Source organism: Prunus mume, linkage group LG7 (genome assembly GCF_029339155.1).
Source record: "Prunus mume cultivar Tortuosa linkage group LG7, ASM2933915v1, whole genome shotgun sequence".
Taxonomy (NCBI): domain Eukaryota; kingdom Viridiplantae; phylum Streptophyta; class Magnoliopsida; order Rosales; family Rosaceae; genus Prunus; species Prunus mume.
The window spans coordinates 11,840,552-11,867,440 of record NC_142704.1 but is presented as its reverse complement, the minus strand read 5'-3'; the positions used below and the strand labels follow the sequence as shown (position 1 = coordinate 11,867,440).

Sequence of the window (26,889 nt, the reverse complement as noted above, 5' to 3'; positions counted from 1 at the left end):
TTTCTGGTCAACATAAAATTCTGTTTTAAGACTTTCAAAAAGGGTAAAAAGTTTTCATAAAATAAAAATTAGTTGCCTCGCCGGCAGATACAGTGTAAGTAAGTGGCAACTAACAGAGGCCGTTTACTTTAAAAACCACAGCAGACAAGTGTTCAATGTAATCAAACAGAGACACAGCCCAAGGTTCTCCTCTCCTTCTGCTCTTCTTCTCATGATATTTCTTCTGATTTCAACCCTCCACCAGCCCTAGAATCCAAAATCAAACTTCTTGGGTTGTCTCGAATTCCGTTTTTACCATCTGGGTCGACATTGAAATCTCAAAAGCAAACATATTTAAGGCTTGGATTTGCTGTGGTCCGTACTAGGATAAGAGGAAGCAAGAAACAATGGGACAGTGCTGAACCAGTTTTTCTGAGAATCTGGTTACGATTTGCATTCTGGTGTTGGCCTGTGTTAATGGCGGTTTTGGTTTTCTGATGGTGTTGACCGTTTAGGAATTTGGACTCAGTTCTTGGTCATGGCTCGGCGTCATGGATGGGAACTCCCTGCTCACACTTTTCAGGTACATTGTTTTTTATAATTGTCAAAATGTGGTCTTTTGTTTGTTTGTATATTTTAGTTCTCATCTGCCTTTACTCTAAATTTTTGTTTTTGGTAAATTATTATTTTTCAAAGGGCTGACTGGTGAATCAATGTTATTTATTATGTGTTTGAGTGTGCGATTCCTTTGTTTTACAATGTTGTCGGGGGATTTTGTGTTTATGGGTCTCTCTTCTCAAACAATTGTTTTTGTAAAAAGTAAAGTAATTCTTCGAAGGACTTCAGAGCCTTTGTTTCCGGAAATGATGTAATCTTTTATTTTGCAAGAAATTGCACTTGTTGGATTACCAGTTACTTTAAAATCTTTATTTCGAATGCATTAAGGGTGATTATTGGACCCTACCTGTCCGATGATAATTGAGCCAAAGAAAAGAAGCAATTAAGACTTTGTTTTACGTTTTGTTCTGTTGTATTAGGCTCAATTTAGTGCCGGTCTTCTTTGCTAATAGGGTTCCCATTCTAATTCTAACCTTGTTCTTGAGTGAAATCATTAATCCAACACACCATATAACTAGGTTTCATACTGGTGATCATGTCATTTGCGAGAATTGAAAGTTAAGTTGTTGCAGTGTGAACTTGAAAATAAAGTTAAAAAATGGCATAAGTGGTGATCAAACATAAATTGGGACTATTGAAGCATCACGCATAAGTCATAAGTAGGCAATAATTTATGTCAGTGCTGTTGTTAGATAGTCAAGCAGATTTGAATAGACAAGTTTGTATTACCTAAGTCATTAACGGGGATTGGTGGATCCATGTTTTGGAGAAACATTGAGAGCTTGTGTGATGTTTCATGCCTTTCTGATACTCATTCCCCCTTCTTTTTTTTTTTTTCTTTTTTTTCTGTGCTCAGGTTGTGGCTATAACAGTTTTTTTCCTGCTAACTGTTGCATATTATGCCTTCTTCGCTCCCTTTCTCGGAAAGGACATCTATGAGTATGTGGCTATTGGCGTTTATTCTATCTTGGTAAGCTCAGTTACCCCCCATCACCAAAACCAAAAACTTAAAATCCAATCATTGGCTCAGGCTTTCTTGTCATTGTCTAATTGATTGAATCTTGATTTTCAGGCACTTGCTGTATTCATACTTTATGTTCGGTGTACAGCAATTGATCCTGCTGATCCTGGTATACTAGTTGAAGCTGACAAGACATTGTCCTACAAAGCAAACAATGATACAGATACTCCTGGTTAGTGTTTTGGCTGCAATATAGTTTATTTATTTCTGCAGAGATTGCATTAAAGTACATATTCGAGTCTAGAACAGACATGTGATCTCACATTGAAATTAAGGCCCACTTTAGCAATGGTACTTGTCAGGATATTTCTTGGGGAAAAGAATATTGATAGATAGTCCTGAGTGGCTCTACATGAAAATGTGTATGTCAGCCTATCTGAATTATTGATTATTAATTGAGAGAATCCAATAGAAGGTCATTTGCTCATGTACCTAAGTAAAAAGAGAATGATCCTTTTACCCATCTGATGGTATTTCCCAGCATAAGCTGAAGATATCAGCACTTCCTTCTGACTTTGTTCTCTGGAGCTTCTAATTTAAGCTTATGTTGTATTTTTATTAGGGAATGTATCTTTCAATAATGGAGGAAAGTTGGATAGGCAAGGTTCAAGTTGGTGTTCAAAATTAGGAGGTTTCTTTTGTTGCTGTTTTGTAAGAGAAGATTGCCGCAAAGATGAAGATCTTTTGCAGCAACAGGAACAATCTGGAGAGGATGCTCTCTTCTGCACTTTGTGCAATGCTGAGGTATGAGATTTCTAGTTATGTTAATTTCAGTTTTCAGTATCTTCAGCTAGTTGAAGCCTTGTCTCATTCTTGGTGTTGTGAGGGTCGTAATGTTTGGTATCTGCATGCTAAACAAAGGAAGGGAAACTTTATCTTCCAGGTCATCTCATGCTGTCATGTTATTTTGTAGGTCCGCAAGTTCAGTAAACATTGTAGAAGTTGTGATAAATGTGTTGATGGATTTGATCATCATTGTCGGGTAATTTCTAAATTTCATACTAAATGTACATCCCTGTGTTATATCCTGCCTGAATTATTAGCATATCTAACTGTTGTATGGCACTTATCCTAGTGCTCAGTATGCATCATTAGTAACTTGTCCCTATAATGTATGAAGAACATCTTTATTATTATATTGGCATCACTAATATTATCAGTATTTTTGTTGCAGTGGTTGAATAATTGTGTGGGGAGGAAAAATTATATCACATTTGTGTCCCTTATGGCTGCCAGCCTTGTTTGGGTGAGCTTTTCGATGGTCTGGTTTCCTTACATAATGTTTTGATGTTTCTATCCAAAATAAATTTATTTCTCATGATGTTTTTGCATGTGTGTCACAGCTTATTGTTGAATGTGGTGTTGGTATTGCTGTCTTTGTTAGATGCTTTGTTGATAAAAATGGTATGAAAAGTGAGATAACTGAGAGGCTGGGAGTTGGCTTCTCCCAGCCCCCCTTTGCCACTGTAGTTGTAAGTTTTCTGCCCTATAATTTCATGGCTTTTAATTCGTTGGTCTGGATTCTATCAGATACTGAAAGAACATCACAAATTTATAATGTCTGCAGGCCCTGTGCACAGCAATCTCCCTTCTTGCCATTTTTCCTTTGGGAGAGCTATTCTTTTTCCACATAATTCTGATTCGAAAGGTATGTTTGTTTGTACCTGTTCTCTCTCTCTCTCTCTCTCTCTCTCTCTCTCTCTCTCTCTCCATATTAGTAGGGGATGTACTAAAATTATTGTTTTGATGCAGGGCATCACAACATATGAATATGTTGTTGCCATGAGAACACAAAGTGAACATCCTGGACCATCTGTAGATGGAGGTGATCAGCAAAGTCTTCCATCTTCACCAACCAGTTCTGCTGTTACTGCCATAAGTGGAAGAAGCTCTCAGGGAATGAATTTGCACTATAAAGCTGCTTGGTGCACCCCTCCAAGAATATTTATGGACCACCAGGTACCTTTACTTCAAATATAATTATGGAATAGCAGTTGTATTCTAGTAGAAGTGTATTTTCCTTAAGAAAATTTGAAATTGGTTTGTCGTTAATTGTAGAAAATTTTATATACATCCTGTTGTAGGTGCATGAAACTTTTCCGACAAATATCTTTTGTGAATTGTGTGTAATTCAAAAGAAGATGGGGTGTGAAATTGGTTTCATAAGTTTGATGTACTAGGGAGCTGGATAATATGCAATTTCAATTGAGAGATAATTTTGAAGTACTATTATGTTAATGGTTTATAATCGTTAGTTATCATATAGTACAAAAAAAATGATGAAGATATAATTGTTTTACTGAAAATTTAACCAATTTTAAGGATTATGTATAAAAAAGGAATAGATTTCTGCCAGAGTTATGGTTGTAATTGGTGGTGACTAGTGATTTTGTAAGCCATTGGTTTGAAATGCAGCAACTCAATCACATGTGATGCATGTGGATCCTCAGTTTTGCAAGTTTTTCATAACCTTTCTCAGAATAAGGGTAGAATTGATATCTTATTGGTCTTGTATATGCAGGATGAAATTATTCCACATTTGGAGCCAGGACGCCTACCATCCACAGTGGATCCAGATACAATACAGCAGCCTGATAAGGCAAAAAAGTTACCCCAGCGTCCAGTCCGGATAAGTGCATGGAAGCTTTCAAAGTTGGATTCTAATGAGGCAACCAAAGCAGGTGCCAAAGCTAGAGCATCATCATCTGTGCTTCGTCCAATTAGTTCTCGACATCAACCATATGAGGCTGACTATTTATCGAGTAGCAATGTGAGTGGAAGAAGCAGTCCAATTAGTACAGATCAGGGGTTCACCAACAGAAATGCTAGAGCAGGGACGTCAAAATTGTCTCCTAAGAGTTCATACCCACCAAGTCGTGCTAGCAGAGAAGATGTTGAAACAGGCCGTGGCACTCTTAGTAACTTTAGCAGTCCTCATGTCTCTAGTCTCACCCCTTCGCCACTAGAGCAGAAAGCTTCAAACATAGATCAGTTCAACCCCATTTATCAGTCATCAACGGATCAATCTCCACGGTCAGCAAAACAAAGTGAGGGCAATGAAAACATAGGGCAAATTCCTATGGAAAGAGGTAACTTGAGTGTTGCAGAAAAAGTGGGATCTTCAGTCTTTTGGGATCAAGAAGCTGGACGATTTGTCTCATCTTCCAGATCTGCAGGTTCTTCTTCTCAGATTTCTGGAGCAGAGCTCACGTACACGGGGCAATCCATATTTTTTGGTGGGCCTGTTATGAATGAGCAGCCAACCAGAGGGACAAGGAATATCATCAGTTCATTGGCTTCTGGCATGGATAGAGGTTCTACTACGTATCAACAGGGTAGATCCCAGAGGGGTGGCCAGCTTCCCGTGTTTCTTCCAAGTGATTCCCAGCAAAACCAGTTTTCTTCTAGATTGATTTGAGTAGATTATATTAATGAGAAATACTGATCACCGTTTTCATGCATATAGAGTTGGACCCGGGATGTTTCTTTCAGTTTGAATTTTGTTACAAAACATCATCATGTGCAGAGTTTGTATCATGTTGTACTAACTAACCCAATACATTGCTCTGCCTGATCAGCATTTTTCCATAACTAGATTCCCACATATGAATTGCTGTTCATTTGCAAGTGTGCGTATACAATATATCTTTCTTTGTTTTGTTAGCTTACTTACAATAGTTACAGGTGATTGCCGAACTCATTGCCTGAAGCGTCATTAGAACTTTATGCTTTGGACGATCATCTCCCCAAGCTGAGCTGGGTCTCTCCATACAAAGGTTTTTACGTCTTGTTTTGTATCTTTTCTTCCCAAGTCACAAAATGTGTTCAGGTTGTCTTCAGTTGCCAATACAAGGATCTTTGTGTTGAGAGTGTTTGTCCCATATTGAAATGTTAAGGAATCTAGTCTGGGTTTATAAGAAGTTGGGCTACTCTCCACATTGCCAATTGGTTTTGGGGTGGAACCTAAACTTCCTTCACCTTGAAGAAACATAAGATGGCGACCGGAAAATCATTAGCAAAGACTTCTTCTACACGATAATTTATTTTATCATAGAAACGCATTCGCTCAAAAAAAGATTCCATAAGATGTTAATTGTACATGAGAATATTGATTATTCTTCAAGAAAAAGTAAGATGATATCATTTTCGGGAGCTAAAGGAAATGCATCTCAAGTACACCAATTAGTAGGTATGAGAGGATTAATGTTGGATCCACAAGGACAAATGATTGATTTTCCTATTCAAATGTACTTAAGGAGTGTTCAAATTTCCTCTCTTAATATCACTTGTGGGAAAGAAAATAAAAAGAGGTAACAATTCTTCTGCAAACCGTATAAATTTAACAGAATTTGAGCCTTTAATTTTGTAAAAAGGAAAAAAAAAATTCAAATATAAAATCAACAAGGAACAATCTTATGACATTAAAATTGATACGAAGTAAAAATGGTTATCAATATTTATTTGAACTTTATGGTGAGAGATTAATGGGTGCTGTTGGTTTCAGATTCATCACAGGGGGAACACGTTGAAATGAATTGAGCCGCTGAATGACTGATGCCGGAGAGAAAGGAAAATTGAATTTAGTATAGGCAAAAAGAAAACGCCGTTGCCGGGGATCGAACCCGGGTCACCCGCGTGACAGGCGGGAATACTTACCACTATACTACAACGACTTTGTTGATCTTAAAATGGTCTCTGTACTATTTATTTGCTTTTCAAAAAGAATATGCAGTGATGGTTAATTAAGACTTGATTAGTCGGTTTATTTATTTTTCTGAACATGGAGTTTTAAAATTTATTTCAATTTTTTACAAAATCTGTGTTAAAAAAACAAAGAGGATGAAGATCAATAAATCATTTATAGATGGTACCTCTTCAAGAATAATTTGAAATTGAATCTCTTTAACATGTCCTTCTCTGTTTGTGTCAAGGGTGACAATTAACGAACATGTAACTAAAAGGGATAACTTTGACCTGACTATCTTATGTGATAACCCCTTATATCTTATGGTGTTGAAATATACACACCATATGATGTTTAGTATTTTTTGAAGAAAAAATTATCTCTGTATTTCATCACAATTAGATGTCTGAATTGTTAAGAATTAATTTGTCAAATGATATATAAATGAAGACTTAAAAACGCGATTCAGATTGTTGAACTACAATGCCAAATGAACCCACTAAGACGTGGGTATGGATTTGTCACTCCAATAATTTAATTCCTAAAATTTTCATTGCCAATAGGGGTGTCAAGTGGGCATTAACAAATCCACATAAAGTTAGCATACTCTATGTCTTCTCCACCGTTGGAAATAATTATAAAGGGTTCTAACTATAATAATGATATAGGATTATTATCCCAAATCATCACATTTCATATGAAATGAAACCTAAATGTTCGGACACCACGAAAAGTTTGAGAGGAATCATAAAGGGACAAAAATCTAATTAAGAGTTAATTAGTTGATGTAAATATGACCGCTATGTACTCATCGTGATTAATTAGAAATGACCAATATATCAAGTAATTTATGAGATTAACTATGGAAGAGTGTTCTTTTTTAAACTTATGTTGTATTTTTTATGGCTATGACACATGAACGGATAACATTACGCGACGATTTGATCGTAACATTCAATTTTCGAAATGGTGAACGACTAACACACTAGTACTCGTTTTGATTAGTGTACTCGTTTTGACAATATAGTGGATTGCAAGTGGACACGATGCCTCGTGATTTCTTTCATCACTGGATTATTTCTCTCGTGGCTGTAGTAGGGCCTCAATCTTTTTTTTAGCAAAAGAGTCCCAATTTACACTCCGGTTAACAGGTTCACCACAGAGATGGCAAAGGGCAAAGAGGAATGTTTTATGCTTTTTGGGTAAATGGCAAACATGAAATTACACACCATAAAGACGGGCAATCTTGATTCACAACCGCCATGCGCCATTTGTTCATCAGCCAGCCTTCCGTACATCTCTCCGAGTTCAAGACCGTTACAAGAAAAACCAAAGAAACGGTCTTTCTTCTTTCTTCTTTCTTCTTTCTTCTTCTTTTTCTTTTCTTCTTCAAGGAACCCTGTCAACCCTCTAAACGCATTGGCTTTGTATAGCTAGAGAGAGAGAGAGAGAGAGAGAGGTAGATGATTTTTTTATTTTTTATTTTTTAAAATTTCAATCATCATCGTTGATTGTTGTGTAAATTAATATAATTAAATAATTAAGGCCAGAATTAAGGGAGAGCTAGCCAGCTAGGGTGGTTGAGGGTTTGAAGATTATAATAAATGGCCGGCGGAGGGGGTGGAGGCAGGGAGCTGGATCAGACACCAACGTGGGCTCTGGCCACCGTCTGTTTCATTATCATTATTATTTCCATCCTTTTGGAAAAGGTTCTTCATATGATCGGACATGTACGTACAATCTCCATAATTTTACTTTAAATTGCATTTTATTAATTTACTTTTTGTATAATTAATGTAATTTCTTTTTCAAACAATTAAGAATCATCGTAATTAATTAGGTATTGTTGAACTGCATGCATGCTTATAAGCATGCATGCATGGTTTAATGGTTTGGAACTATAACTGGGAGATTATATATCAATTGAATATACTTATCCTGTGCTTTCCATATTGCAGTGGTTTGAACATAGAAAAAAGAGTGGATTGCTTGAAGCTCTTGAGAAAGTGAAAGGAGGTAAGTACATGTAGAAAACGCCATATAGGATAATTTTTATTGCTTAACTTATGTTGTTAGTCTGTGAATTTAAACCCAAAATAACCCGACAAGAGAAATGTTATGTTTTCATTTCTTTCATACTTTGAGTTTGAGTATATAAGTATTTATAATTCCATTATAATCTCATTTATTTTTTTTGTTTTGCTTTTGTCTTTGGTTTTCGTTTGTTTGGTTTGCATGGTTGTGTTTTTGGGCACATGCATGCATGCAGAGCTTATGGTTTTGGGATTTATTTCTCTGTTGCTAACATTTGGGCAACAGTACATCGCTAAAGTGTGTATTCCGATAGAGGCAGCAGACACAATGTTGCCTTGCCCATACAGAGGGGAAGAGCAAGAAGGAGGTGGTGGTGGTGGTGGTGGAGATCATCGTCGCAGGCTTTTATGGTATGAACGCAGATATTTAGCCGGTGGTGGCGATGGTCCAGGCTGCAAGGAGGTAATTTTACTGTCTCATTTTCTCCATGAGTTTTGGATTTTTTTTTTAAACTGCTTGATTGTGTATTGTGATGCAGGGAAAAGTGCCGCTCATATCTACAAATGGATTACATCAATTGCACATCTTCATATTCTTTTTAGCAATATTTCACGTTGTATACGGTGCCATAACCATGACACTTGGAAGATTAAAGGTCGGTTCAAGACTCTATTTTTGTTTTGATACATCCATCTGCAATTCAAAGGTTATAGAATTTTTGTGGAGTTTTATTACTAAAACCCTAAAATAAAATAAAATTTTGGTGAAGCGTTGTATTTTCCTGAATTTGTGCAGATTCGTGCGTGGAAGGTATGGGAACGAGAGATGGAATTTGATAATGAATTCAATGGTAAATCATTCGACAACGCAACAGCTACTGATTGTTACTTGTCTCTGTGTTGAGTGCTAAATTTGGAGCTTTGTATTTTAAACAGATCCTACAAAATTCAGGCTTACTCACGAGACATCATTTGTTAGAGACCACACAAGATGTTGGACTAAAAACCCATTTACCTTCTATTTTGTAAGAACGATGTTATTATTTCTTCTGTTCCCTATTTCTAGTTCCCTGTGAGATGCTTGCAATCCCATGATCGAACACAATTATCGATATGGCTAATTTATTGCAAAAATGACCTCAAATATAGACAGTTTCGATCATTGAACTGCATTGCGGGGTAGCTCTAGGAGAATGTTCACATTATTTTTCAAATGAGGACATCCTCACTTGAAAACTCTCCTCTATTACATATTCAATAGACACACTAGAATGCAGTTTTTCTCTATGATTGTCTTGAATATTCAAATTTGTTGGCAGGTAAGCTTTCTTCGACAATTCTTTAGGTCCGTCCGCAGGGCCGACTACTTGACCATGCGACATGGATTCGTCACGGTATGTTTCTCTAGAATTACATGAAACAATCTTCAGCTCATATTAGTATTTTTAGCAAGATGACTGACTTGAAGTGTGTTCTTATATGTATATGTATAGGTCCATTTAGCACCTGGAAGTAAGTTTGACTTTCAAAAGTATATCAAAAGGTCATTAGAAGATGACTTTAAGGTAGTTGTGGGAATCAGGTAAAAATACTAAAACATTTTGTTTTCATCAAATTTGTGGGAAATGCTCTTTTCTAACTCTGTATTTTGATGGTGCTGGCAGTCCACTGTTGTGGACTTCAATGGTTCTCTACCTGCTTCTCAATGTTCATGGTTAGTTATTTCTCATTCTGTTTCATTAATTCCTTTTTTTTTTTTTTTTTTATAGAAAATTTGATATAGATCCAAATTCCCATTTAAGAGTTGGGTTTAATCCTCGGATAACTTTTTTGCTTGGCCTTTTGTTTCAGGATGGGAGGCTATGTTTGTGCTGTCCATACTTCCTCTTGTTGTAAGTGTTATTTTTTAAAATTAAAAAAAAAATTGTTCTGGGAATTAACTCACAATTAATTAAATCAATTTAATAAAAATTAATGGTTTAAAAAAGGAAAAAAATGACTGAAGCTTGTGTTGGTTGAAGATAATATTAGCTGTTGGAACAAAGCTGCAAGCAATTATATCTCAAATGGCACTTGAGATCCAAGAAAGACATGCTGTAGTCCAAGGGATACCTCTGGTGCAAGTCTCAGACAAGCATTTCTGGTTTAGCTGGCCTCAGTTAGTTCTTTATTTGATCCATTTTGTCCTGTTTCAGGTATATTATTAGCCCCTTTATTTGAAACCATGATCAAGATTTTGAGTTTATTATCTGCCACCTAATTGTGCATTTCATTTTTGCAGAATGCATTTGAGATAACATATTTCTTTTGGATATGGGTAAAAATTAGATCAACCACCTTTCTTTATTTTGATTATTTATATATGTCACTTCTGGCATTCGAAATTAAAAGTTCTCTCTTGAATCCTAACGCAGTACGAGTTTGGGATAAGATCTTGTTTCCATGATAATTTCGTTCTTACAATACTCAGAGTTGCACTTGGGTATGTATATCTTCTCTCTTTTTTTCTTCTTTTTTAACTTTTCTAATACTCATTAGAGTTATACCCCCATTGAAGTTCTCATAAATTCGGGCTACATACTGCCCTGGTAGATTATATTATCTTACTTAAGAGTTATGTTCTCGTGGCAGACTGTGAATCTGAAGTACACATTTGATCAAAATTAACCTAATCAGTGAATGGTCTATGATTCACAGTCTGACAATAGAACATCTTCCATTATCATGAACATGTTCTTCCTTATTCGTAGACGGTGCTTTGACAGAAATCATTTGAGTTTGTAATTAACGAGACATGATTGAACCCTCCAAATTACTGAATGGTGAATGTGATTTGAGCAGGGTATGCGTCCAAGTTATGTGCAGCTACATCACACTTCCCCTATATGCATTGGTTACGCAGGTACAATTCACTAATCACTCCACTATGTATCTTTTTTTTTTTGTCCATATATAACTACTGTTTTTTCCGTTCTTGGGAAATCATAGATGGGATCAACAATGAAGAAGTCAATCTTTGATGAACAAACTAACAAAGCTTTAAAGATATGGCAAAAGAATGCTGCTGCAAAGAAGAAGAGTGACGGGAAGCCGGCAGCTAAACCCAGTGGCGATTCAGTAACAAAGGCTCCAACAAAGGCTGAAATGGAAAAAGGTCCATCAACTCCTGAACAGACGGCAAACATCATGGCCAGTGTAGATATTCAAGGCAACACGAATGACCTCCTAACAGGAGGACCATGAGATTATGGTGAGATTGCGGCGCTGAATGTGGGAGAAAAATATTGACAATATTGTTGAGGCTCCGGAAAGGCCGTGCATGCACCATTGGTTGTGCCATTTTGCAAACTGACCAAATTATTAACATTAACCTAATCTTCTACAAGTGCCAGGCTAGAACACATCTTGAGTTCCTGATAAATAACAACATGGGCTCCAATTTATGTGGCGATCGATAGTCTAGATCCCTTCTTTGTATGTAATATTATATATTATTTCTTTGCAGTTTTGTTATGAAACCAATAGCAGCTACATGGTGGATTCATTTGGTTTAAATTTAAAGTTGAAGACACAAGCAAGTACCTTCTAAATTTAGCTCATCTCAAGTTCTGTAAATTATGTATACTTTCAAGACATTATCAGTTACCATTTTATTCATAGTGTTCCTTTAGTCTATGTTGACCCAAATATTTCTCGGCCCTATATAAATGACCAAAATAATAAACCCAATATTTGACTGAGAAAAATGAGCAATTGGCGTCTTTCTTGGGATGTGTGGATGTGGGGCGTGCGAGTGAACGTTGATGGTGTGAATGATGCATTGGATTCGGACTTCTGATCGAAGCGATTGTGGTCGAGGAAGGAACAAATCTCGGCGGTAGGTTCCTCTACCTTAGCACACAAGGCTTTCTTAGTGTTAATCAATAAACGAGTTTGGCAAATAACCTAGGAGACTCTCGCCGAGTATGGTGGCCAAGATGGTGCTCCAAGAATCTTGCTAGATAACAAGAATTTGAGCAATATACTAAATGGATGGATAAAATTGGATGGTGCTCGAAGCAACAAATACTTGATCACGGACTTCACTGATTTTTCCTTCTTTTAAGTCCCAAGATCTATCTAACTCTAAGCTAGAATGAGTATTAAAATCTCACTCCAAACTCCAAAGACTGAGACACTGATAATAAAAAAGAGATGGATTATTCAATGGCTTTCAACTGGGAATTCTCATCCTTAGCTATGCAGCATACGTGCAATTCAACAATGACCTTTTTCCATTTAATATGCAGCATCCATGCAATCCAACGACTGAAATTAGACACATGTTCTTCCCTAATATCATAACCCAATACTAAAGTGGTGGTGAAGCAAGTATGGGTATTATGGTAATTTTAGAAAAATAGGAAGTGGATAGGGATATGGTATTATAGGTTGCTTTAAAAACCGGCCTCTCTGTTATTCCAACGGCCATGGCATCAATAAGGTGCTTGACCGTTAATCACCGTCATCATCATCATCATCCACGGTTGAGTTCAAGTTCAAGTTCAAAACCCAGCAAAAGCACAACCCAAGTAGTAGACAAGGCAGAGCAAGTGGTTCGAGTTTCAGTTCCCATTTCCTCATTGATTTCAAGAAGATGTGCGATTCTGATCACTTGGCTGCCTCTGAGCCTCATTTCAGCGTCTCCGCCTTCGGAGGCCAGAGAGAGACGCAACAGGAAAGTCATTCCTCTTGAAGACTACCGCACTACCCGTAATTACTTATTCTAACCCTTTCTCTCTTCTTAATTAATTTATCTCTCAAGTCTACTAATTGCCTATGCATGTGGGTGGCTTCTAGTTCTTGCGATTTCATGTTCTTGTGATTTGAAAGTTAAATAAGTTCAAAACTTGTGTGACTCTTGATTTTAGTTTTGATTTTGAAGGGTAATTTGCCCAAAATAATATGTATAACTACGAGTGTGTTCATGGCGAATTTCGTCCCAATGGGCATGGAATATCTTGTTGTAGACCCAAACAAAGAAAATAAAAAATTGGTTGACAACTTATTAGATGCAATGCTCAGGCCACAATTCGGTGTCAAACTATATTTGTGTAGTTTTATCTGGAAAATGGTTGATTCAGTTCTTTTTTTTCCCCTTTTATCTTTTTATTTTGTTGTGTCCATGTGGAACTTAGATGATAGTATTAGGTAAGATTGTCTGTTTAGACTGTTGCAATTCATGTATACCTAGATTTGGACAAGAAGGAAAGGACGATAACAAATGGATTTCAACTGATTACTTGCATATAGTCATTTCAAATGTTCTATGCCAAATTATTTCAAATACATTCAATCTAATCGTTTCTATCCAAATCCTTTCTTTGAAGTTTCTCTGTCCAAATGGAGCGTAATTTTGTGTTCTACATGTAATTAGCATTTGAATTTAACCCCTATTGCTTTCTTGTTACCTCAGCAGCTGATGGATTGAAATATTATGATTTGGTTGAGGGAAGGGGTCCAGTAGCTGAGAAAGGATCAACGGTTGAGGTATAAATAGAATTCTAGTTTAAGGAGAATGATGTTTGTTATCATGCCTTTCCGTCTTTGGATATGTTCTCGCCTCTGTTTTTGACCTGTACATACTTCACAGGTTCACTTTGACTGTTTATATCCGCGGGATTACGGCTGTATCAAGCAGGGAATCTAAACTCTTGGCTGGAAATCGTAGTATTGCCCAGGTTCTCAACTTTACTTTTGTGGGTGTGTTGAGAGCTTCTGCATGTTTATATCATGCACAACCCCTTTTTTGATCAAAACCAATAGTCATTTGAGGCTCAACTCTTTAATCCATGAATGAATTCCCAATGCACAATTCCTTGTTTTCTACTAGCCATACGTGTTCAAAGTCGGAGCTCCTCCTGGGAAAGAACGAAAGCGTGAGTTTGTGGACAATGCAAATGGTCTATTTTCTGCACAAGCTGCACCAAAACCCCCTCAAGCAATGTACTCGGTAACTGAGGGGATGAAAGTAGGGGGGAAGGTGATGACATCCTCCTTTTATGCTTAAATACATACATGCTACATGCCTATTTATTATTATATTGCGTCTTGGTGAAATTAGTAATTCCACGTATTAGTGTCGAACATCTTCATTGACGTGTCGGTATTACCCATTTCTTTTCCTTCCTTTCTCACCTTTGAACTTAGAAGCTTTTCCATAATCAATTTCTGGTGTCCTTGCAGCGAACTGTGATTGTTCCTCCTGAGGCTGGGTACGGTCTAAAGGGCATGAATGAGATCCCTGTAAGCACTTTAAACATAATTTGTTTTCGTCTTTTTCAGAATGCTTTGTTTGGTTTTTAACTCCCACACCTTACCTAGGCATCATCAAGTGTCATTCTTTTTTTTTTGTCAACTGTGCTAACATATTTGTACTGCAGTGGCATTGTTAGTTTCTAATTTATTACTTGGATTGAATATTCTTTCTTACTTCTGTCACACCATTCCGCAGCCTGGAGCGACATTCGAGCTAAATTTGGAGCTTTTGCAAGTGATTCCACCTGAAGGAAAGTGAGCCTGATGTAGGAGGTTGTGAGAAGTTTATGTTTGAACAACCTTTAAAAGAGTAGTGATATAGCCAGCTTCAAAGGTTCTTTCGTATGTAACAGAAAGTTTTGCAATTGCTGAATCAGTTCATGGTGCAATTCTAGTATCCGTTCGAAAGAATAAAGAAAATCAGGATAACTGCTGTAATTTGACATTGCACACCGTTCATGTAAATTTAAAGCTTGTTACAGATTCTTTATCTTGTTCTATTTTATTCTGTTATAAGTTATGATCGAGTCTCGGATTTTCACTTCTATTCGACTGTTTTCACAAATGAAATTCCAGTGTGCAGTCGAGCCTTGCAAATATTATGCAGCAACTAAAAAACACACTGAAAATCATGATCCATTCAAACCAAACCAACAACTAATTCAACAAAGCACAATTAATGCTAATGCATGCAGAAACGTACATTGGGTATTACACTCATTTAATTAATAATTTCAATAGTTAATATTTGAATTAACCAAGGACATTTTCTGTTTGAATTAACCAAAGGTTTTTCTGATTTTGATGTTTCACCATTCTCTATTTTTTGCTTCATATCATATAAACCTAACGTGAGAAAAAATAATTGACATCTTGAAACTGTGTTAGTGCTAATTCCCGCATAATCATTAAAAACGCCTGAAAACACCTCATTAATTGCTTTCTCTTATAACTTTCTCTCACAACAATTTTTAACAATAAGTGATTTTCTCATAGTTTACCAAACGAGCTAGACTTCCCAAATTTTTTTAAAATCACTTATCAACCCAAATAAGCAATGCCAAACGAGAACTTAGTGCTCCATGCATAAAATAATGTTGGCTGTGTTTGCAAATTAAACGAGTCCCTTACATTTTTAGCACAATGCAATTTCAAAACAAAACTAAAAGCAACTAGTCCTCTTTCTATTTAATAATTAACAAGTTCCGGAAAATATTATAGCAAGCGCAAAATATGCCCATCTCTTATATCTCATCAATAAACTCAAGAAGATCGTCAACCTCCTGCCTCAAGGCGGTAATTTTCTGCACTTGCGAAGCAACCCGATTCTCGATTTCCCTTCCTCCATATTTCTTCTCATAACAATCCACAATGGTAGAGTGTTTCACCATTAACCTTTCTTCCAAATCCTTCACCTTCACCACCAGCTCCTCCACCTGTATACACAAACAATATTAAATACAATAATTAAAAGATGTACTGATAGCATGTCTGCACGCTATGCGAACCCAGTGTATGGAGAAGATAGTGTTTGGCAGTACATATACGAAAATACCAATCCAATGTCAACTTCAAGTAGCTAAACTAATATATGAGTTTCACTCGCAACTTCATGTTGCATAAAGTTTCGTTCATTGAACCAAATTGTAAAATACATATAACTGAAAATAACCAACCTTAGGCAGTAGATGTGCAGCCTGCTGAGATGATTGCAAGAATGCCAATAAGGGCTTCATCTCTTTCGAAAGCTCTTTCAACAAACCATCAGCTGCTTTTCGAGCTGCTTTACAAGCTTGGATGTCCCCTGTCCGCGAAAGATCACGTAATGATGCTTCCACCTTATCATGTATCACGAGGCATCGGGCGATGATATTTCTGATCTGCTGAATTGCTGCTTGCACCTAGAACAAGACATAGAATAATAACTGTCTTCTTATTGTAAATTATTTAAAAAGAAAATACTAGACAAAAACCTACTTCATCCCACTGCAGTTTGGCCAAATAAGAAGCAGAAGATTTGGAGATGGACATGTCCACATGCATGTATACAATCCCAGTCACAAAAAGGAAGAAAATTCCAAAAATCAACATCAAGGGTTCCCAAAGCATTGCAAGGCTGTTGAATTTGTAATAGACCTGCAAATGAAGCAAAATAAAACTACTGTGTGAAACTTAAGGACAAATACAGTATAATCAGGGAAGAGAGTAAAAAAACGGTCCACCACATATGTAAGCAAATTTGCATAACTCTTGTTATCTAGAAATGAAACCATGAAAATTATTATAAATTATACTACAACATAATACAATATACAGAAGTTACGAAATCTATAGATTAAAGATCTTAACATTCATGGCATTGGATACATCAACAGGAATATCAAACAAAGTCGGATACGAGTGAAAAGGCAGGGAAGAGATCTAAAAGCAACTTCTGCAATACATGACAGGCAGCAGAGCTGTTCTAGAACATTTTTATTTTCACTTCCGAGTTTTACAAAAAGATTAATAAATGAACAAGTGGATTGATTTTACAATATAAGTACTAGAGAGATGTAAAATACAATTAAGCACCGAAAACAGAAAACTGTTCTGACTAAGGTGAAGCAGAAAGCTTGACAAAAAAACATACACAAGACTTGCCACTATAAGCATCAATTGACACTTGCAAGCAACTATAAACCAAAAGCATTTTTCTCTTTAAGCAATTTTAGAAATTTAAATAACATGTGTCTTTTTTTTTTATAGACCACTAGAAGGGGTCAAAACTTTAATCAATATTAGAAACTAAAGTAAATGTGATATTATTAGCAGAATAAATAAAATAAAATAAAACTTATTCCGTAGTCATTTCCTGTTATTTGAAAATGGGCATCAGTAATACCTGGAATTTCTGATTATGCTCAGGCACAGCATTAGTCTTTTCCAGTGCAACCACTGGCCTACCAACAAGATCCAAGTGGGAAAATTTTTTCTGTAAGAATCGTAGACATATTTAATTAGAAAACTCTTTAATCAATAAATAAGAAAATGAAAAACATAGCCTTTTCAAAATAGGCAACGAGAAGAGGCAAAAGAGAGATATTAAAAAAAAATTGTACAAGCATGAATATGGGATGACATTAAAACTTGGTCTATAATACCTCTTGCCATTGTTTTAGAGGAAATGGAGCAGATACAGATATATCTCTAGAACCCTCGGGCAGAACAACCTGCAGTTTACAGTCACCAAATCAAAAATACAGGAAGAATAATTCTTTTAACATAATCTGACTCCAGTTCATGCTTTTAATACTTCCCTGGTATCAATAAACACATCCAACACATTGAAAGGAAATCATATGAAAGCAACTCAGTATGACCATCTGACAAATAAAGTAGCCAACACAAGTTGAATAATAAAGGACAAAAGAATCTAGTATCAATAAGTCATTGCATTACCAACCTTCACAATGAGAGTGTCAATGACCACCTCATTTATAGGGCAACCAAAAGAGATATTAATGAAGCGTTTTCCATCTGATTCAAACAGAAACTCGTGAAGCGGTAAGCCATATCCAATGGTAAAAGCAGTTCTCCAACCACCAAACATAGGATACCTAGGTTCGATTTCCAGTTCTGTCTGAAATGATGCATAAAAGTTGAGTAAAATAAGGAATAACAACTAGGAATAGTAGTTCACACGAGTTCAAATTATTACCTTCTTAAAATCACTCCATAAGTTAGATGTTGAAACATTGCCTATTTCATCCCTATAATACACAGAATGAGCTCTTGGTGGCAATTTTGCAACAAGACGCCTAATGGCTGATGCACCTCTGACATGAGGTCTGGCTTGATAATCAAGCCTGCAGAAGAAATAATAATTAAAATTAAGCTCCCCACTAGCACAGCACGAAATGAACAAAAATAGAAACAAAAAAAAGACCTTGAAAATTCTCCCTTGCTTTGAGCACCTCCATGGACAAGCTTGTAATGCTCTGTTACTTGAATATTACCCCAGTGGGAAATCTCTATCTCTCGCACCAATTCTTCAGCAACAGCAAAGGGTTGATTGCTCTCAAAATGAACAACTATAGGTGAGTACGAGTAGGGAGGAAGATTCTCATAAGGACCGTATTTGATCTCTGAGCCAATATTCTTTGTATTTTCTATCCTAGTATAAGATTCAATTCTTGCATCGGGCAATTTAACACTGAGTGTTTGCACCTTGACTGCATAAGGAGAGAGATAGTGTGCACTGTCCTGAAACACTAGGAGCTGAATGTCAGCCTGAGTAATTTTCTCAGGAAATGGTTTCAATGCATGGGTGAAAACAGCCAATACATCAAAAGTGAAGCTGTCCCCCTTGCCCAATCCCTTTGGTAAAGATACTGAATAAAACGTCAAAGAAGGAGGCATGTCTTTAGCGTGAACAAGTTGAACAGGGTAACTAATACCAGAACCTTTCACTTTTCCTTTCCCTTCATTGGGGGTTGCCGTCAGATGCGCCAAATGTTTTGCCTGACTCTCAGGAAAGGCCAACAAAACTTCTGAAACCAAACCGCTTCCCGCATTCTCCACCTGCAGAGTGCAAACGGTATGAGTAAAATTCAACATATATGTCCATTTTAAAATAGTGATGATATACAAACATGTGTTTTGATTTTTCTTTTCCGAAAGAGGATAACTTTCCATGCATTCTTGGGATTATTCTTTTACTTATCAATTCACTAGAATCACACAAAAGAATTCAAAAATGAGAAACATATTTCGTTGAGTCTCATGGCCCCCTCAAGCATAATCAATGTTAACATACGCAAAAAGAGAAGGAAAAAAAACTAATGAAGGGTATGAAAAGGGGACTGATGGGGCACCTTCAGTGTCGAAGTGATGCGCGCAATTTGTGATGTCAAATCAATCTGCAAGCAACCAACCAACAATCAGAGGTCAATGTCGAATGAAAAAATTTCAACTACGAACGAAGATCAAATGCACCCATAAAACCAAAAAAAGCAACTTTTATGAATGAAACTGCAATTAGCAATCCTAAAACATCAACAACAAAGAGAGAGAGAGAGAGCACTAAGTAGTGACATATTGAATGAGAGGCCTATCAACTTTGGATGAACAAAAAAGAGAATGAGAAGATGGAGATCCCAAACAACATCGATAAAAGAAAACTCCAAAACCCCAATTCAGAAAAGAAGGAAGGGAAGGGAGACTTACGCGTCGGTCAACCTTGGAGAGGACCAGATCCGAGAGCGCAGGTGCCCATAGAATGGTGAGTGCCAACAGAAACACATCCAACCTCAAACCCATTTCTCGCATCTCTTTCTCTGTTTCTCACACTCTCTCTCTTCTAACAAATGTTGCAGCAGCAGCAGCAAGCAATACGCAGAGGTTTTGGGTTTTCTTCTTCAGGGTCCAAAACGACGACGCATCGATGTAAGGACTGGTAGTGCATCGTCAACAGTAACTACAGATGAAGGAAATGCTAATGGGAGGAAGAAAGGAAGCCCAACCCAGTTCTGGAAGGCCCAAGTGGCCCATTGGAGCATGCGCAGGGCACGTGCGGACACCTGACGTGGCGATCAATGATTGGGATGGGTCAAGCCAAAAACGCACGTGATGAAGGTCTTTGCTCTGCTACTCCTAATCCTAAGATGACGGGAGGAAGGATTAGTAGGGTGAGCGTCTCTTCACTTTCATTTCTCTACTCCGCCATATCCACATCCAGCTAGGGTTAGGGTTTTGGATTTCGGTGCTCAAATGGAGACCTCTCTGAGATACGGCGGAGACGCTAAAGCCTTAAAAATCCATGCGAAGGAAAAGCTACCACTCGATTCCAAAACTCATTTGCAGGTGCTCTTTCCTTTCCCAATTTTATTTAATTTTTAATTGCACTCATTGTTTTCCTTTCTTGGTTGAGCAAAATTATGATCCTTCTTCAACATTCATGTTTTTTTCTGGTCATCTACTGTCTCAGTCTGTAGCAATTAGAATGCTAGAATATCTGGGAATTCTGGCAATTCAATTTAACTAAATGCTAAATGCCTGATGTTATTTCGTTTGTGTGTCAGATTCATGGAGAGCTAGATACTAGACTTGGAGTTCCAACATTTGGTAGAGCTGTTGTAAGGCGCTTCTACCCAGATGTAAGTAAATTTTCCAAAATTCAAGTTGTATCAGCCTAATATAAATTTTGTTCCTTTCTCGACTTTGATCGTTAGTTTTTTCATTGATATGCCTGACAATGACAATGAAAATCACTTGTAGTTTTCGGCAAGCCTTGGAGTTGGACTGCAGTATGATAGGCGCGAGAAACTACGGTACACTGTCCGAGCGAAAAAGTCCTTCCCTGTGACAACGGATGGGCTGTTGAGCTTTAATGTTAAAGGAAGATGCGATCTTGACAAAGAATTTAAAGAGGTTGGTACAAATACAGTGGTATCATTTCAACCTTTGAAAATACTTATATCCGCGTTTCTTATAAAATCACAGAACCAAAATCTGGTTCTCCACTCCCTAGAATGTATGTTATTCCTTTATTCCTACTTAAAGATAGAACCTTAGCACTATAATGTTGGCTCTAATTCTTTGACAGAGAAGCTCCACAGGAGCTGCTGAATTTTCTTGGAGCATTTTGAACTTTCAAAGGGACCAAGATGTCAGGCTTAAACTTGGCTATGACTTGTTGGACAAGGTATTGTTCCTTTGCTCAAATTCCAACGATTGTGATGGTCTTATTTTACATTGTTGAACTCATATATCCAACAATAGCGTCCATCGAATGAACAATTAACCAGATCCTAAGAACAACGTTGCAGAAATTTTCTTTGGTTTTGTAAGATTATTTTACCTTGTTATATTTTATTTCCCCGTTTCAACAGCTGAATCTAATATTGGAGATATTCTGTCAAATTCATTTCCACTTTTCAATCCTTTCCTTGTCTTTCCAACATTTTAAGGTCACATCACTTTTTTTGTTAACTTTCTGCTGCTATCTATTATTCCCCACCCCCACTTTTTTCAGGTTCCATATATGCAGATCAGGGAAAACAATTGGACCCTCAATGCTGATGGTAACGGTAAATGGAATGTGAGGTATGATTTGTGAGAAAGTGAAACTTGAAATACTTCTTTTGTAGGTCAGATGTGTTACTACGAAACATGTTGTACCGTATTTTACTTATAATTGAGAGCCATTGTGCTAAAACTTAGTGAAAATTGAAACTGCAACATTTGCAGGGTCATTCTTGATTTTTTGCTCTTATATTTTTGCTACCCTAAACTTCTACCTTACAGTGGTAACTAATGGAGATTAAAACTTCTATTAAAAAAAATGGAGATTAAAACTTGTTACCATATTGGGAGATCTTGCATGCCCCCCAGATTTTAATCTCAATTTGTGACCCCAAGGCCATTATTCTTTTGTCATGAATTGGGTGAATTGTGTGATTCTTGAGGTGAACCATGCGAGTTGTACTAGCTGATGGCTTCATTTTGCACCAAATAACTTTTGTGGCTGTATGGGTGTTTAAAAAGACAGCAGTCGGGCCATTGGATTTGTATCTTAGGGGGAAAATAGAGAAAAAAGATTGGGAAAATGTCTAGAAAGCGTTGTCACTGTAGATTATTGACCAATATTGAGAAAAGTCAGACTGATGGATGTTTGGCATCTGCAAGGTTAGGAGAAGGAACTTTGGAAGGGCGAATGTTTCAGTTTATGTTGGTGGATGAAGTATGTACGCATACAAGTAGAGTACCAAGGTGCGTGAGTTGTATGGTCTGGAGGAGGCTGATCTTATTTTAGCTTATGCGGTTGAGCAGGTACAGGTGCACTGATAGGCTAGCTCAGATGGCAATGGCAATGGCAATTACTGGGTTAAATTTGGTTATTGAGTTGACAAAAGAATTAGACGACAATGGGCTGCTTGGATAAGTTGTGGAGATGGATATGGAGACTGGACGTGCCAGGTAAGATTTTATTTGGAGATGATGTTAAAAAAAGAAGAGGGATTGGGGTGGAAACTGTGTATGATGCGTGCCTTGAGCATGAGGATTTTGGTTTTGCTTGTTCTGCACAAGCAAGCACAACTAGATATTTCGCTGGTGTAAAGGGAGTACGCATAATCAACTTGCTTTGGCTTTTAAACTTGGGAGATCCTATAATCACTCGTAAATATTGTCAATTTAATTTTTTGACATTTGAAGATTTTGTTTTGCATAAGCCTTTTTCTTTGGGGCCTGAAATAATGGCTATGCCCAAAATTTGAGGATCGGACCAGTGTTGAATCATATGCTTAAGAGGTTAGTAGCAGAAAAACTTGTAAGAAACGGAGATAGCACTGTTTTGTTATTCTCAATTAATCAGACTGACATGTAGAAAAGTTATCATATATTACATGTCGTGATTGGCCGGAGATAACAAGAGTTTAAGAGAGAAGATTAGAAGAGAAGCTGCATCGACGGACAATTAGAGATCAGAGACGTGATCAATCTCAGTCTCTAATGAAAAGGACCCAAAATCTAATCTCGTGCTTCCTCTTCCCAAGAGTTTTAAGACCCTCCGAGACTAGAATACCTACCGATCATTCAATTGAATTTAATATAATGTCAATTAGAGATTAAATTGGAATCTCAACCATTTATCAGGTACGAAATTGATCCATCGATTGTCACATTGGTCGCTGTCCACTTCCCTAAATCAGGGATAGTGGAGACGAGTTGTCTCACATATAAAACAAATGTAATGTCCTTCCATCACATGTGCAGAAAAGTGCACCATCCTTATGATGTACCATTAACTTCGTACAGTGTAAAAGAACAAAAGTGTGACACTATAATATATTATTAGTGGACAATGGAGATGGAATTATACATAAATTATTCTTGTATACAAAATATCTCCTGTAAGGAATCCACACTATTTTATTTTATTTTTAAATAATTTGAGTTATAAGAATTTGACATATGAAAAAAATAATAAAGTAGGTCAGATTATTTATTATAATTCCCTTTTTGTACAATAATTTTGTTATTTTTTTTTTTTGTAATAGGATCAGACAACAAGCCTCACACTGATTTTCTTCCGAACATAAAAACGTTTGGCAACCACCAAGCGACCAAAACCCAAATCACTCTCTCTCTCTCTCTCTCTCTCTCTCTCTCACCAAATTCACAGTCATTCACAAAACATGACTCGTCCTCTGCGACTGTTAGGCGGCTCCTTTAACCCTCCCTCACTGTTTTCCGAACCCGACGATGAACCGTCAGCCAACATGGGCTCCGACTCCGCTTTGATCCTTCTCGCCCTCTTCTGCGCTCTCGTCTGCGTCCTCGGCCTCCTCGTCGTGGCTCGCTGCGTCTGGCTCCGCCGCCTCACAACCGCTGCCACACCTCCTCCTCCTCCTCCGCTGCCGACTCCTCCGCCGAACAAGGGGTTGAAGAAGAAAATCCTACGCTCACTCCCGAAGCTCACTTACACGGCGGACTGCACTTCCAAGTTCACCGAGTGCGCCATCTGCCTCACCGAGTTCGCCGCGGGAGACGAGATCCGGGAGCTGCCGCAGTGCGGCCACCGCTTCCACGTGGCGTGCATCGACGTGTGGCTGCGATCGCACTCGTCCTGCCCCTCGTGCCGTCAGATTCCGGTGGTTTCTAATAAGTGCCACAAGTGTGGCGGCACACCTTCTCTTACTTAATTGATATTTTCTTAATTATTCTTAACTTGTAAATTTTAATTTGTAATCTTAAAAAGCATTTCAGTTCAACGCTTAATTTAATTGTTAATTAAGAAGAAGAGAGGTCACAGCTAGCAAGCTAATTAAGCTAGCTCTACGCGCCCATCGATCGATCCCATCCCATGTTATTAATCATATTAGCTGCCAATTAATTAACATTCAAATCTACTCACACTCCTACTACATCCTCTGTGGGCATTTTTGTGTACCATCACTTTTTTCCACGCTTGACATATAACAATGATTTCTCAAATATAAAATAAAGAATTAGCTATGGTTATACTCATGAATATCAATTATTGAGAATGGCGGTAAAAGTATATCTTAAGTTAAAGTGACGAACAAAAATATCATCGTACTTTTCTTTTTCTCACTTGATTTTTCATTTAAGAGATTGTTACACATTCATGAACTAACTTCGATTTTCCTATAATTTTTATTATTAAATCGCAAACCTAAAGAAGTAGAACTTTACCACTTGTAATCCACAGCTCAAAATTGATATAGATAAATGACGTGTAAAATGTAGAATCCATTTTATTTTATACCTATAAAATGTTTTATGTTTCAATTTCAAGATGGACCATAGAATCAATGTCTTCTTTTTAAAAAATTTAAAAAAAAAAGCAATGGGACCAGTAAAAACAACAAAAGTAGATCAATCATTTTAATACAGTAAAAGTCAATTAAAGATTTGTATTTTTATAATCACGGTCGAAGAAATTAATTAGGAAAGGTGAAAGTTGATGTGCAGTTTTGAGTGCGTTAGGGAATGAAAACAAATTCAGATATCAAGATGAGAAGAAGGGAAAGTGCATGCATCTTGCATGAGGAAGCAAACAGGGTTAGCTACAAGGACGGGAATCATAAATGAATCATAAAAAATAGATAATTTGAATTATTGAAGGATCTCTCAAATAATTTTATTTGAAGGATATTTTTTAGGATTCATTAGAAAAAGTTAAGCCGAATAGTGAACCAAGCACTCAGAGTCGCGGCGAGGAGAACTTGGAGGGCCCAAGCCGAAGTCCCAAGTTAGAGCTCAGGTTTGTCATGACTCTAACCTTCTCACGATGAGGAAGAGAAGAGATGCTTCAGCATATGTTTATGGGGAATGGATTCAAACTGTATGAAAAATTGGGAATTTAATTCAAGATGCCGAGTAGTAGATATTCATGGGAAGCGAGAATTGAGAGAGACTAGAGAGGGAAGAGAGCAAGGAGGGGAGAGAGGCTTTGACGAAACGGCGAGGACTAACGTTAGTTAAGAAAAATTAAACAAATTAAAAATTAAACTTTATGTTGTAATGACATGTCATATTTTAAGTCGCTTGATCATTGCAATGACCGAAATGAAGTTAAATGTTAGTAAATACGTGGACTCTAAATGCAGAGGCTCGGGATCTATATATAGAGGTGGATCCGTGGCACAATGTTTTTTACACAATTTTTGGGCCATTAGATTACTGAACTTTCAATGATTGAGATTAAACTTAACATGACAAGTAGTTTTAATTTTTTAAATAGAAAATCATTAAGGCGTAATAAATAAAGAATCTCGCCAAAAACTAAAGGCCGAAACCGTGAAGAGTCTCTTCAGTTTTCCTTTCTTCACGCACATGCATATGCAGCCATCAATTCATCTTTAGTACTTCTTTTATGTCAAAGCAATTTCTCCTATCTTAATACAGATATTGTCTCATCAAAATGTTGGAGCACACGCAAGATATTTCCTCCAACTCTCAGTGCATATCTCAGGGGAAATTTATCAAATTTCAAGTAAACTTAATATCATAGTTGTAGCCAATTTCTGGAATGGTAAATGCCCAGTTTATTAAGCTCATGATTTACAACCATCTGTAACTCAAAGAATGATTTTCCCTCCAAGGCTACCTATGTATATTGTATCACCCCGACTGTGCCAGGTGCTATCTTAGACATTGTTCATCTCTAATGTTCTGAAATCCTGTTCACATTGTAAGAATACTATCCATGAGTTTTCAAGCATAAGAATCTTAATCAAAATTGAGCCCTATGTCTACTTTCAATGATCAAAAGAATTTCAATAGTTCCAAAAGGATAGCTGCCAGTTATAGAACATCATTTTTAATCATGAATGGTGATTCAAATTAAAGAAGTTCTAACCTCATCTAATTGGTAAAAGTGAAGGTTGATCAATAGAACTTGCCTTCTTCACGAGATAATCTGCAAGTATTGTGGCAACAAATTTTCACTTTGTATTCTCTCCATATTAAAACGATAAAAGTTCTTAATTGAAAAAAAAAGAAAGAAACAGTAATAGTCAATTTTTTTTTTTAATATAAGAAGATTAAAATTCCTAAATGAAAGCCTTTCATTTGCTTCTCTTCGATGGAAGTTTATTTTCCCAGAATGTATCCTAATTTTTGGCCTAATTCTTCTTGATGATCGATTCAACCTCTGATAAAAAAGATATGTCTTGGTTATATTTCATCTCTTCAACAAGTTTTTGGTTATATTTCGTCTCTTTTTGAGATGGAGGTCTTTTATGATC

At 36.9% G+C, this 26,889-nt stretch overlaps 6 protein-coding genes and 1 non-coding gene across 12 annotated transcripts; 5 read left to right on the top strand and 2 right to left on the bottom strand.

The window, feature by feature from the left end:
- Positions 1-121: 121 nt before the first annotated feature.
- LOC103336645 (DHHC-type zinc finger family protein) lies at positions 122-5,245 on the top strand. The gene is made up of 10 exons (XM_008239722.2): positions 122-562; positions 1,454-1,567; positions 1,670-1,790; positions 2,181-2,362; positions 2,532-2,600; positions 2,793-2,864; positions 2,962-3,090; positions 3,186-3,266; positions 3,371-3,577; positions 4,140-5,245. Exons 1-10 carry the CDS (start codon positions 518-520, stop codon positions 5,034-5,036), a joined length of 1,917 nt encoding a protein of 638 aa, XP_008237944.2. The 5' UTR covers positions 122-517; the 3' UTR covers positions 5,037-5,245.
- A 974-nt stretch (positions 5,246-6,219) lies between these two features.
- On the bottom strand, positions 6,220-6,291 carry TRNAD-GUC (transfer RNA aspartic acid (anticodon GUC)). Its single transcript has one exon. It is a non-coding gene; the product is annotated as a tRNA-Asp (tRNA).
- Positions 6,292-7,760: 1,469 nt separating this feature from the next.
- On the top strand, positions 7,761-11,909 carry LOC103336644 (MLO-like protein 9). The gene is made up of 15 exons (XM_008239721.3): positions 7,761-8,032; positions 8,261-8,318; positions 8,572-8,798; positions 8,875-8,991; positions 9,132-9,186; positions 9,272-9,360; positions 9,655-9,729; positions 9,829-9,917; positions 10,000-10,049; positions 10,187-10,227; positions 10,357-10,530; positions 10,617-10,652; positions 10,750-10,817; positions 11,177-11,237; positions 11,324-11,909. Exons 1-15 carry the CDS (start codon positions 7,907-7,909, stop codon positions 11,576-11,578), a joined length of 1,521 nt encoding a protein of 506 aa, XP_008237943.2. The 5' UTR covers positions 7,761-7,906; the 3' UTR covers positions 11,579-11,909.
- Positions 11,910-12,784: 875 nt separating this feature from the next.
- LOC103336643 (FKBP-like peptidyl-prolyl cis-trans isomerase family protein) lies at positions 12,785-15,152 on the top strand. The gene is given in 7 exon segments (XM_008239719.2): positions 12,785-13,087; positions 13,791-13,864; positions 13,968-13,988; positions 13,990-14,055; positions 14,208-14,357; positions 14,561-14,620; positions 14,829-15,152. Coding segments are annotated over 7 exon segments (717 nt in total). The 5' UTR covers positions 12,785-12,804; the 3' UTR covers positions 14,892-15,152.
- A 541-nt stretch (positions 15,153-15,693) lies between these two features.
- On the bottom strand, positions 15,694-19,981 carry LOC103336642 (Ribophorin I). The gene is made up of 10 exons (XM_008239718.3): positions 19,841-19,981; positions 19,489-19,533; positions 18,561-19,195; positions 18,333-18,480; positions 18,078-18,254; positions 17,776-17,844; positions 17,517-17,606; positions 16,610-16,768; positions 16,309-16,533; positions 15,694-16,068 (listed from the first exon to the last, which is right to left on the bottom strand). The coding sequence occupies exons 1-10, from the start codon at positions 19,940-19,942 to the stop codon at positions 15,877-15,879; spliced, it is 1,842 nt and encodes a 613-aa protein (XP_008237940.2). The 5' UTR covers positions 19,943-19,981; the 3' UTR covers positions 15,694-15,876.
- Positions 19,982-20,269: 288 nt separating this feature from the next.
- LOC103336641 (outer envelope pore-like protein) lies at positions 20,270-23,713 on the top strand. 6 transcript variants are annotated; one of them, XM_008239712.3, is made up of 7 exons: positions 20,271-20,476; positions 20,695-20,769; positions 20,891-21,043; positions 21,219-21,317; positions 21,648-21,718; positions 22,301-22,355; positions 22,445-22,776. In XM_008239712.3, the coding sequence occupies exons 1-7, from the start codon at positions 20,384-20,386 to the stop codon at positions 22,457-22,459; spliced, it is 561 nt and encodes a 186-aa protein (XP_008237934.1). In that variant the 5' UTR covers positions 20,271-20,383; the 3' UTR covers positions 22,460-22,776. The 6 variants fall into 6 exon arrangements, with proteins under 6 accessions (XP_008237933.1, XP_008237932.1, XP_008237934.1 ...); XM_089055929.1 differs by having other exon boundaries at positions 20,272-20,476; positions 22,306-22,355; XM_008239711.3 differs by lacking the exon at positions 22,301-22,355 and having other exon boundaries at positions 20,270-20,476.
- Positions 23,708-24,394, top strand: ATL8 (RING/U-box superfamily protein). The gene has a single exon (XM_008239709.2). It carries the CDS (start codon positions 23,812-23,814, stop codon positions 24,316-24,318), a length of 507 nt encoding a protein of 168 aa, XP_008237931.1. The 5' UTR covers positions 23,708-23,811; the 3' UTR covers positions 24,319-24,394.
- The last annotated feature ends 2,495 nt before the right edge of the window (positions 24,395-26,889 follow it).

Bases quoted from the DNA above. Each gene is read 5' to 3' on its own strand.
- LOC103336645 (XM_008239722.2), top strand. From the start codon at position 518: ATGGCTCGGCGTCATGGATGGGAACTCCCTGCTCACACTTTTCAG. The intron at 2,363-2,531 runs GTATGAGATTTC...GTTATTTTGTAG, and splicing joins GCACTTTGTGCAATGCTGAG to GTCCGCAAGTTCAGTAAACA. The intron at 3,091-3,185 runs GTAAGTTTTCTG...TAATGTCTGCAG, and splicing joins CCCCCTTTGCCACTGTAGTT to GCCCTGTGCACAGCAATCTC.
- LOC103336644 (XM_008239721.3), top strand. From the start codon at position 7,907: ATGGCCGGCGGAGGGGGTGGAGGCAGGGAGCTGGATCAGACACCAACG. The intron at 8,992-9,131 runs GTCGGTTCAAGA...GAATTTGTGCAG, and splicing joins TGACACTTGGAAGATTAAAG to ATTCGTGCGTGGAAGGTATG. The intron at 10,228-10,356 runs GTAAGTGTTATT...TGTTGGTTGAAG, and splicing joins TGTCCATACTTCCTCTTGTT to ATAATATTAGCTGTTGGAAC.
- LOC103336642 (XM_008239718.3), bottom strand. From the start codon at position 19,942: ATGCGAGAAATGGGTTTGAGGTTGGATGTGTTTCTGTTGGCACTCACC. The intron at 17,845-18,077 runs GTTGGTAATGCA...TGTAAACTGCAG, and splicing joins TTGACACTCTCATTGTGAAG to GTTGTTCTGCCCGAGGGTTC. The intron at 16,069-16,308 runs GTTGGTTATTTT...TTGTGTATACAG, and splicing joins CTGCACATCTACTGCCTAAG to GTGGAGGAGCTGGTGGTGAA.
- LOC103336641 (XM_008239710.3), top strand. From the start codon at position 20,384: ATGGAGACCTCTCTGAGATACGGCGGAGACGCTAAAGCCTTAAAAATC. The intron at 20,477-20,694 runs GTGCTCTTTCCT...TTTGTGTGTCAG, and splicing joins ATTCCAAAACTCATTTGCAG to ATTCATGGAGAGCTAGATAC. The intron at 21,318-21,647 runs GTATTGTTCCTT...CACTTTTTTCAG, and splicing joins GCTATGACTTGTTGGACAAG to GTTCCATATATGCAGATCAG.
- ATL8 (XM_008239709.2), top strand. From the start codon at position 23,812: ATGACTCGTCCTCTGCGACTGTTAGGCGGCTCCTTTAACCCTCCCTCA.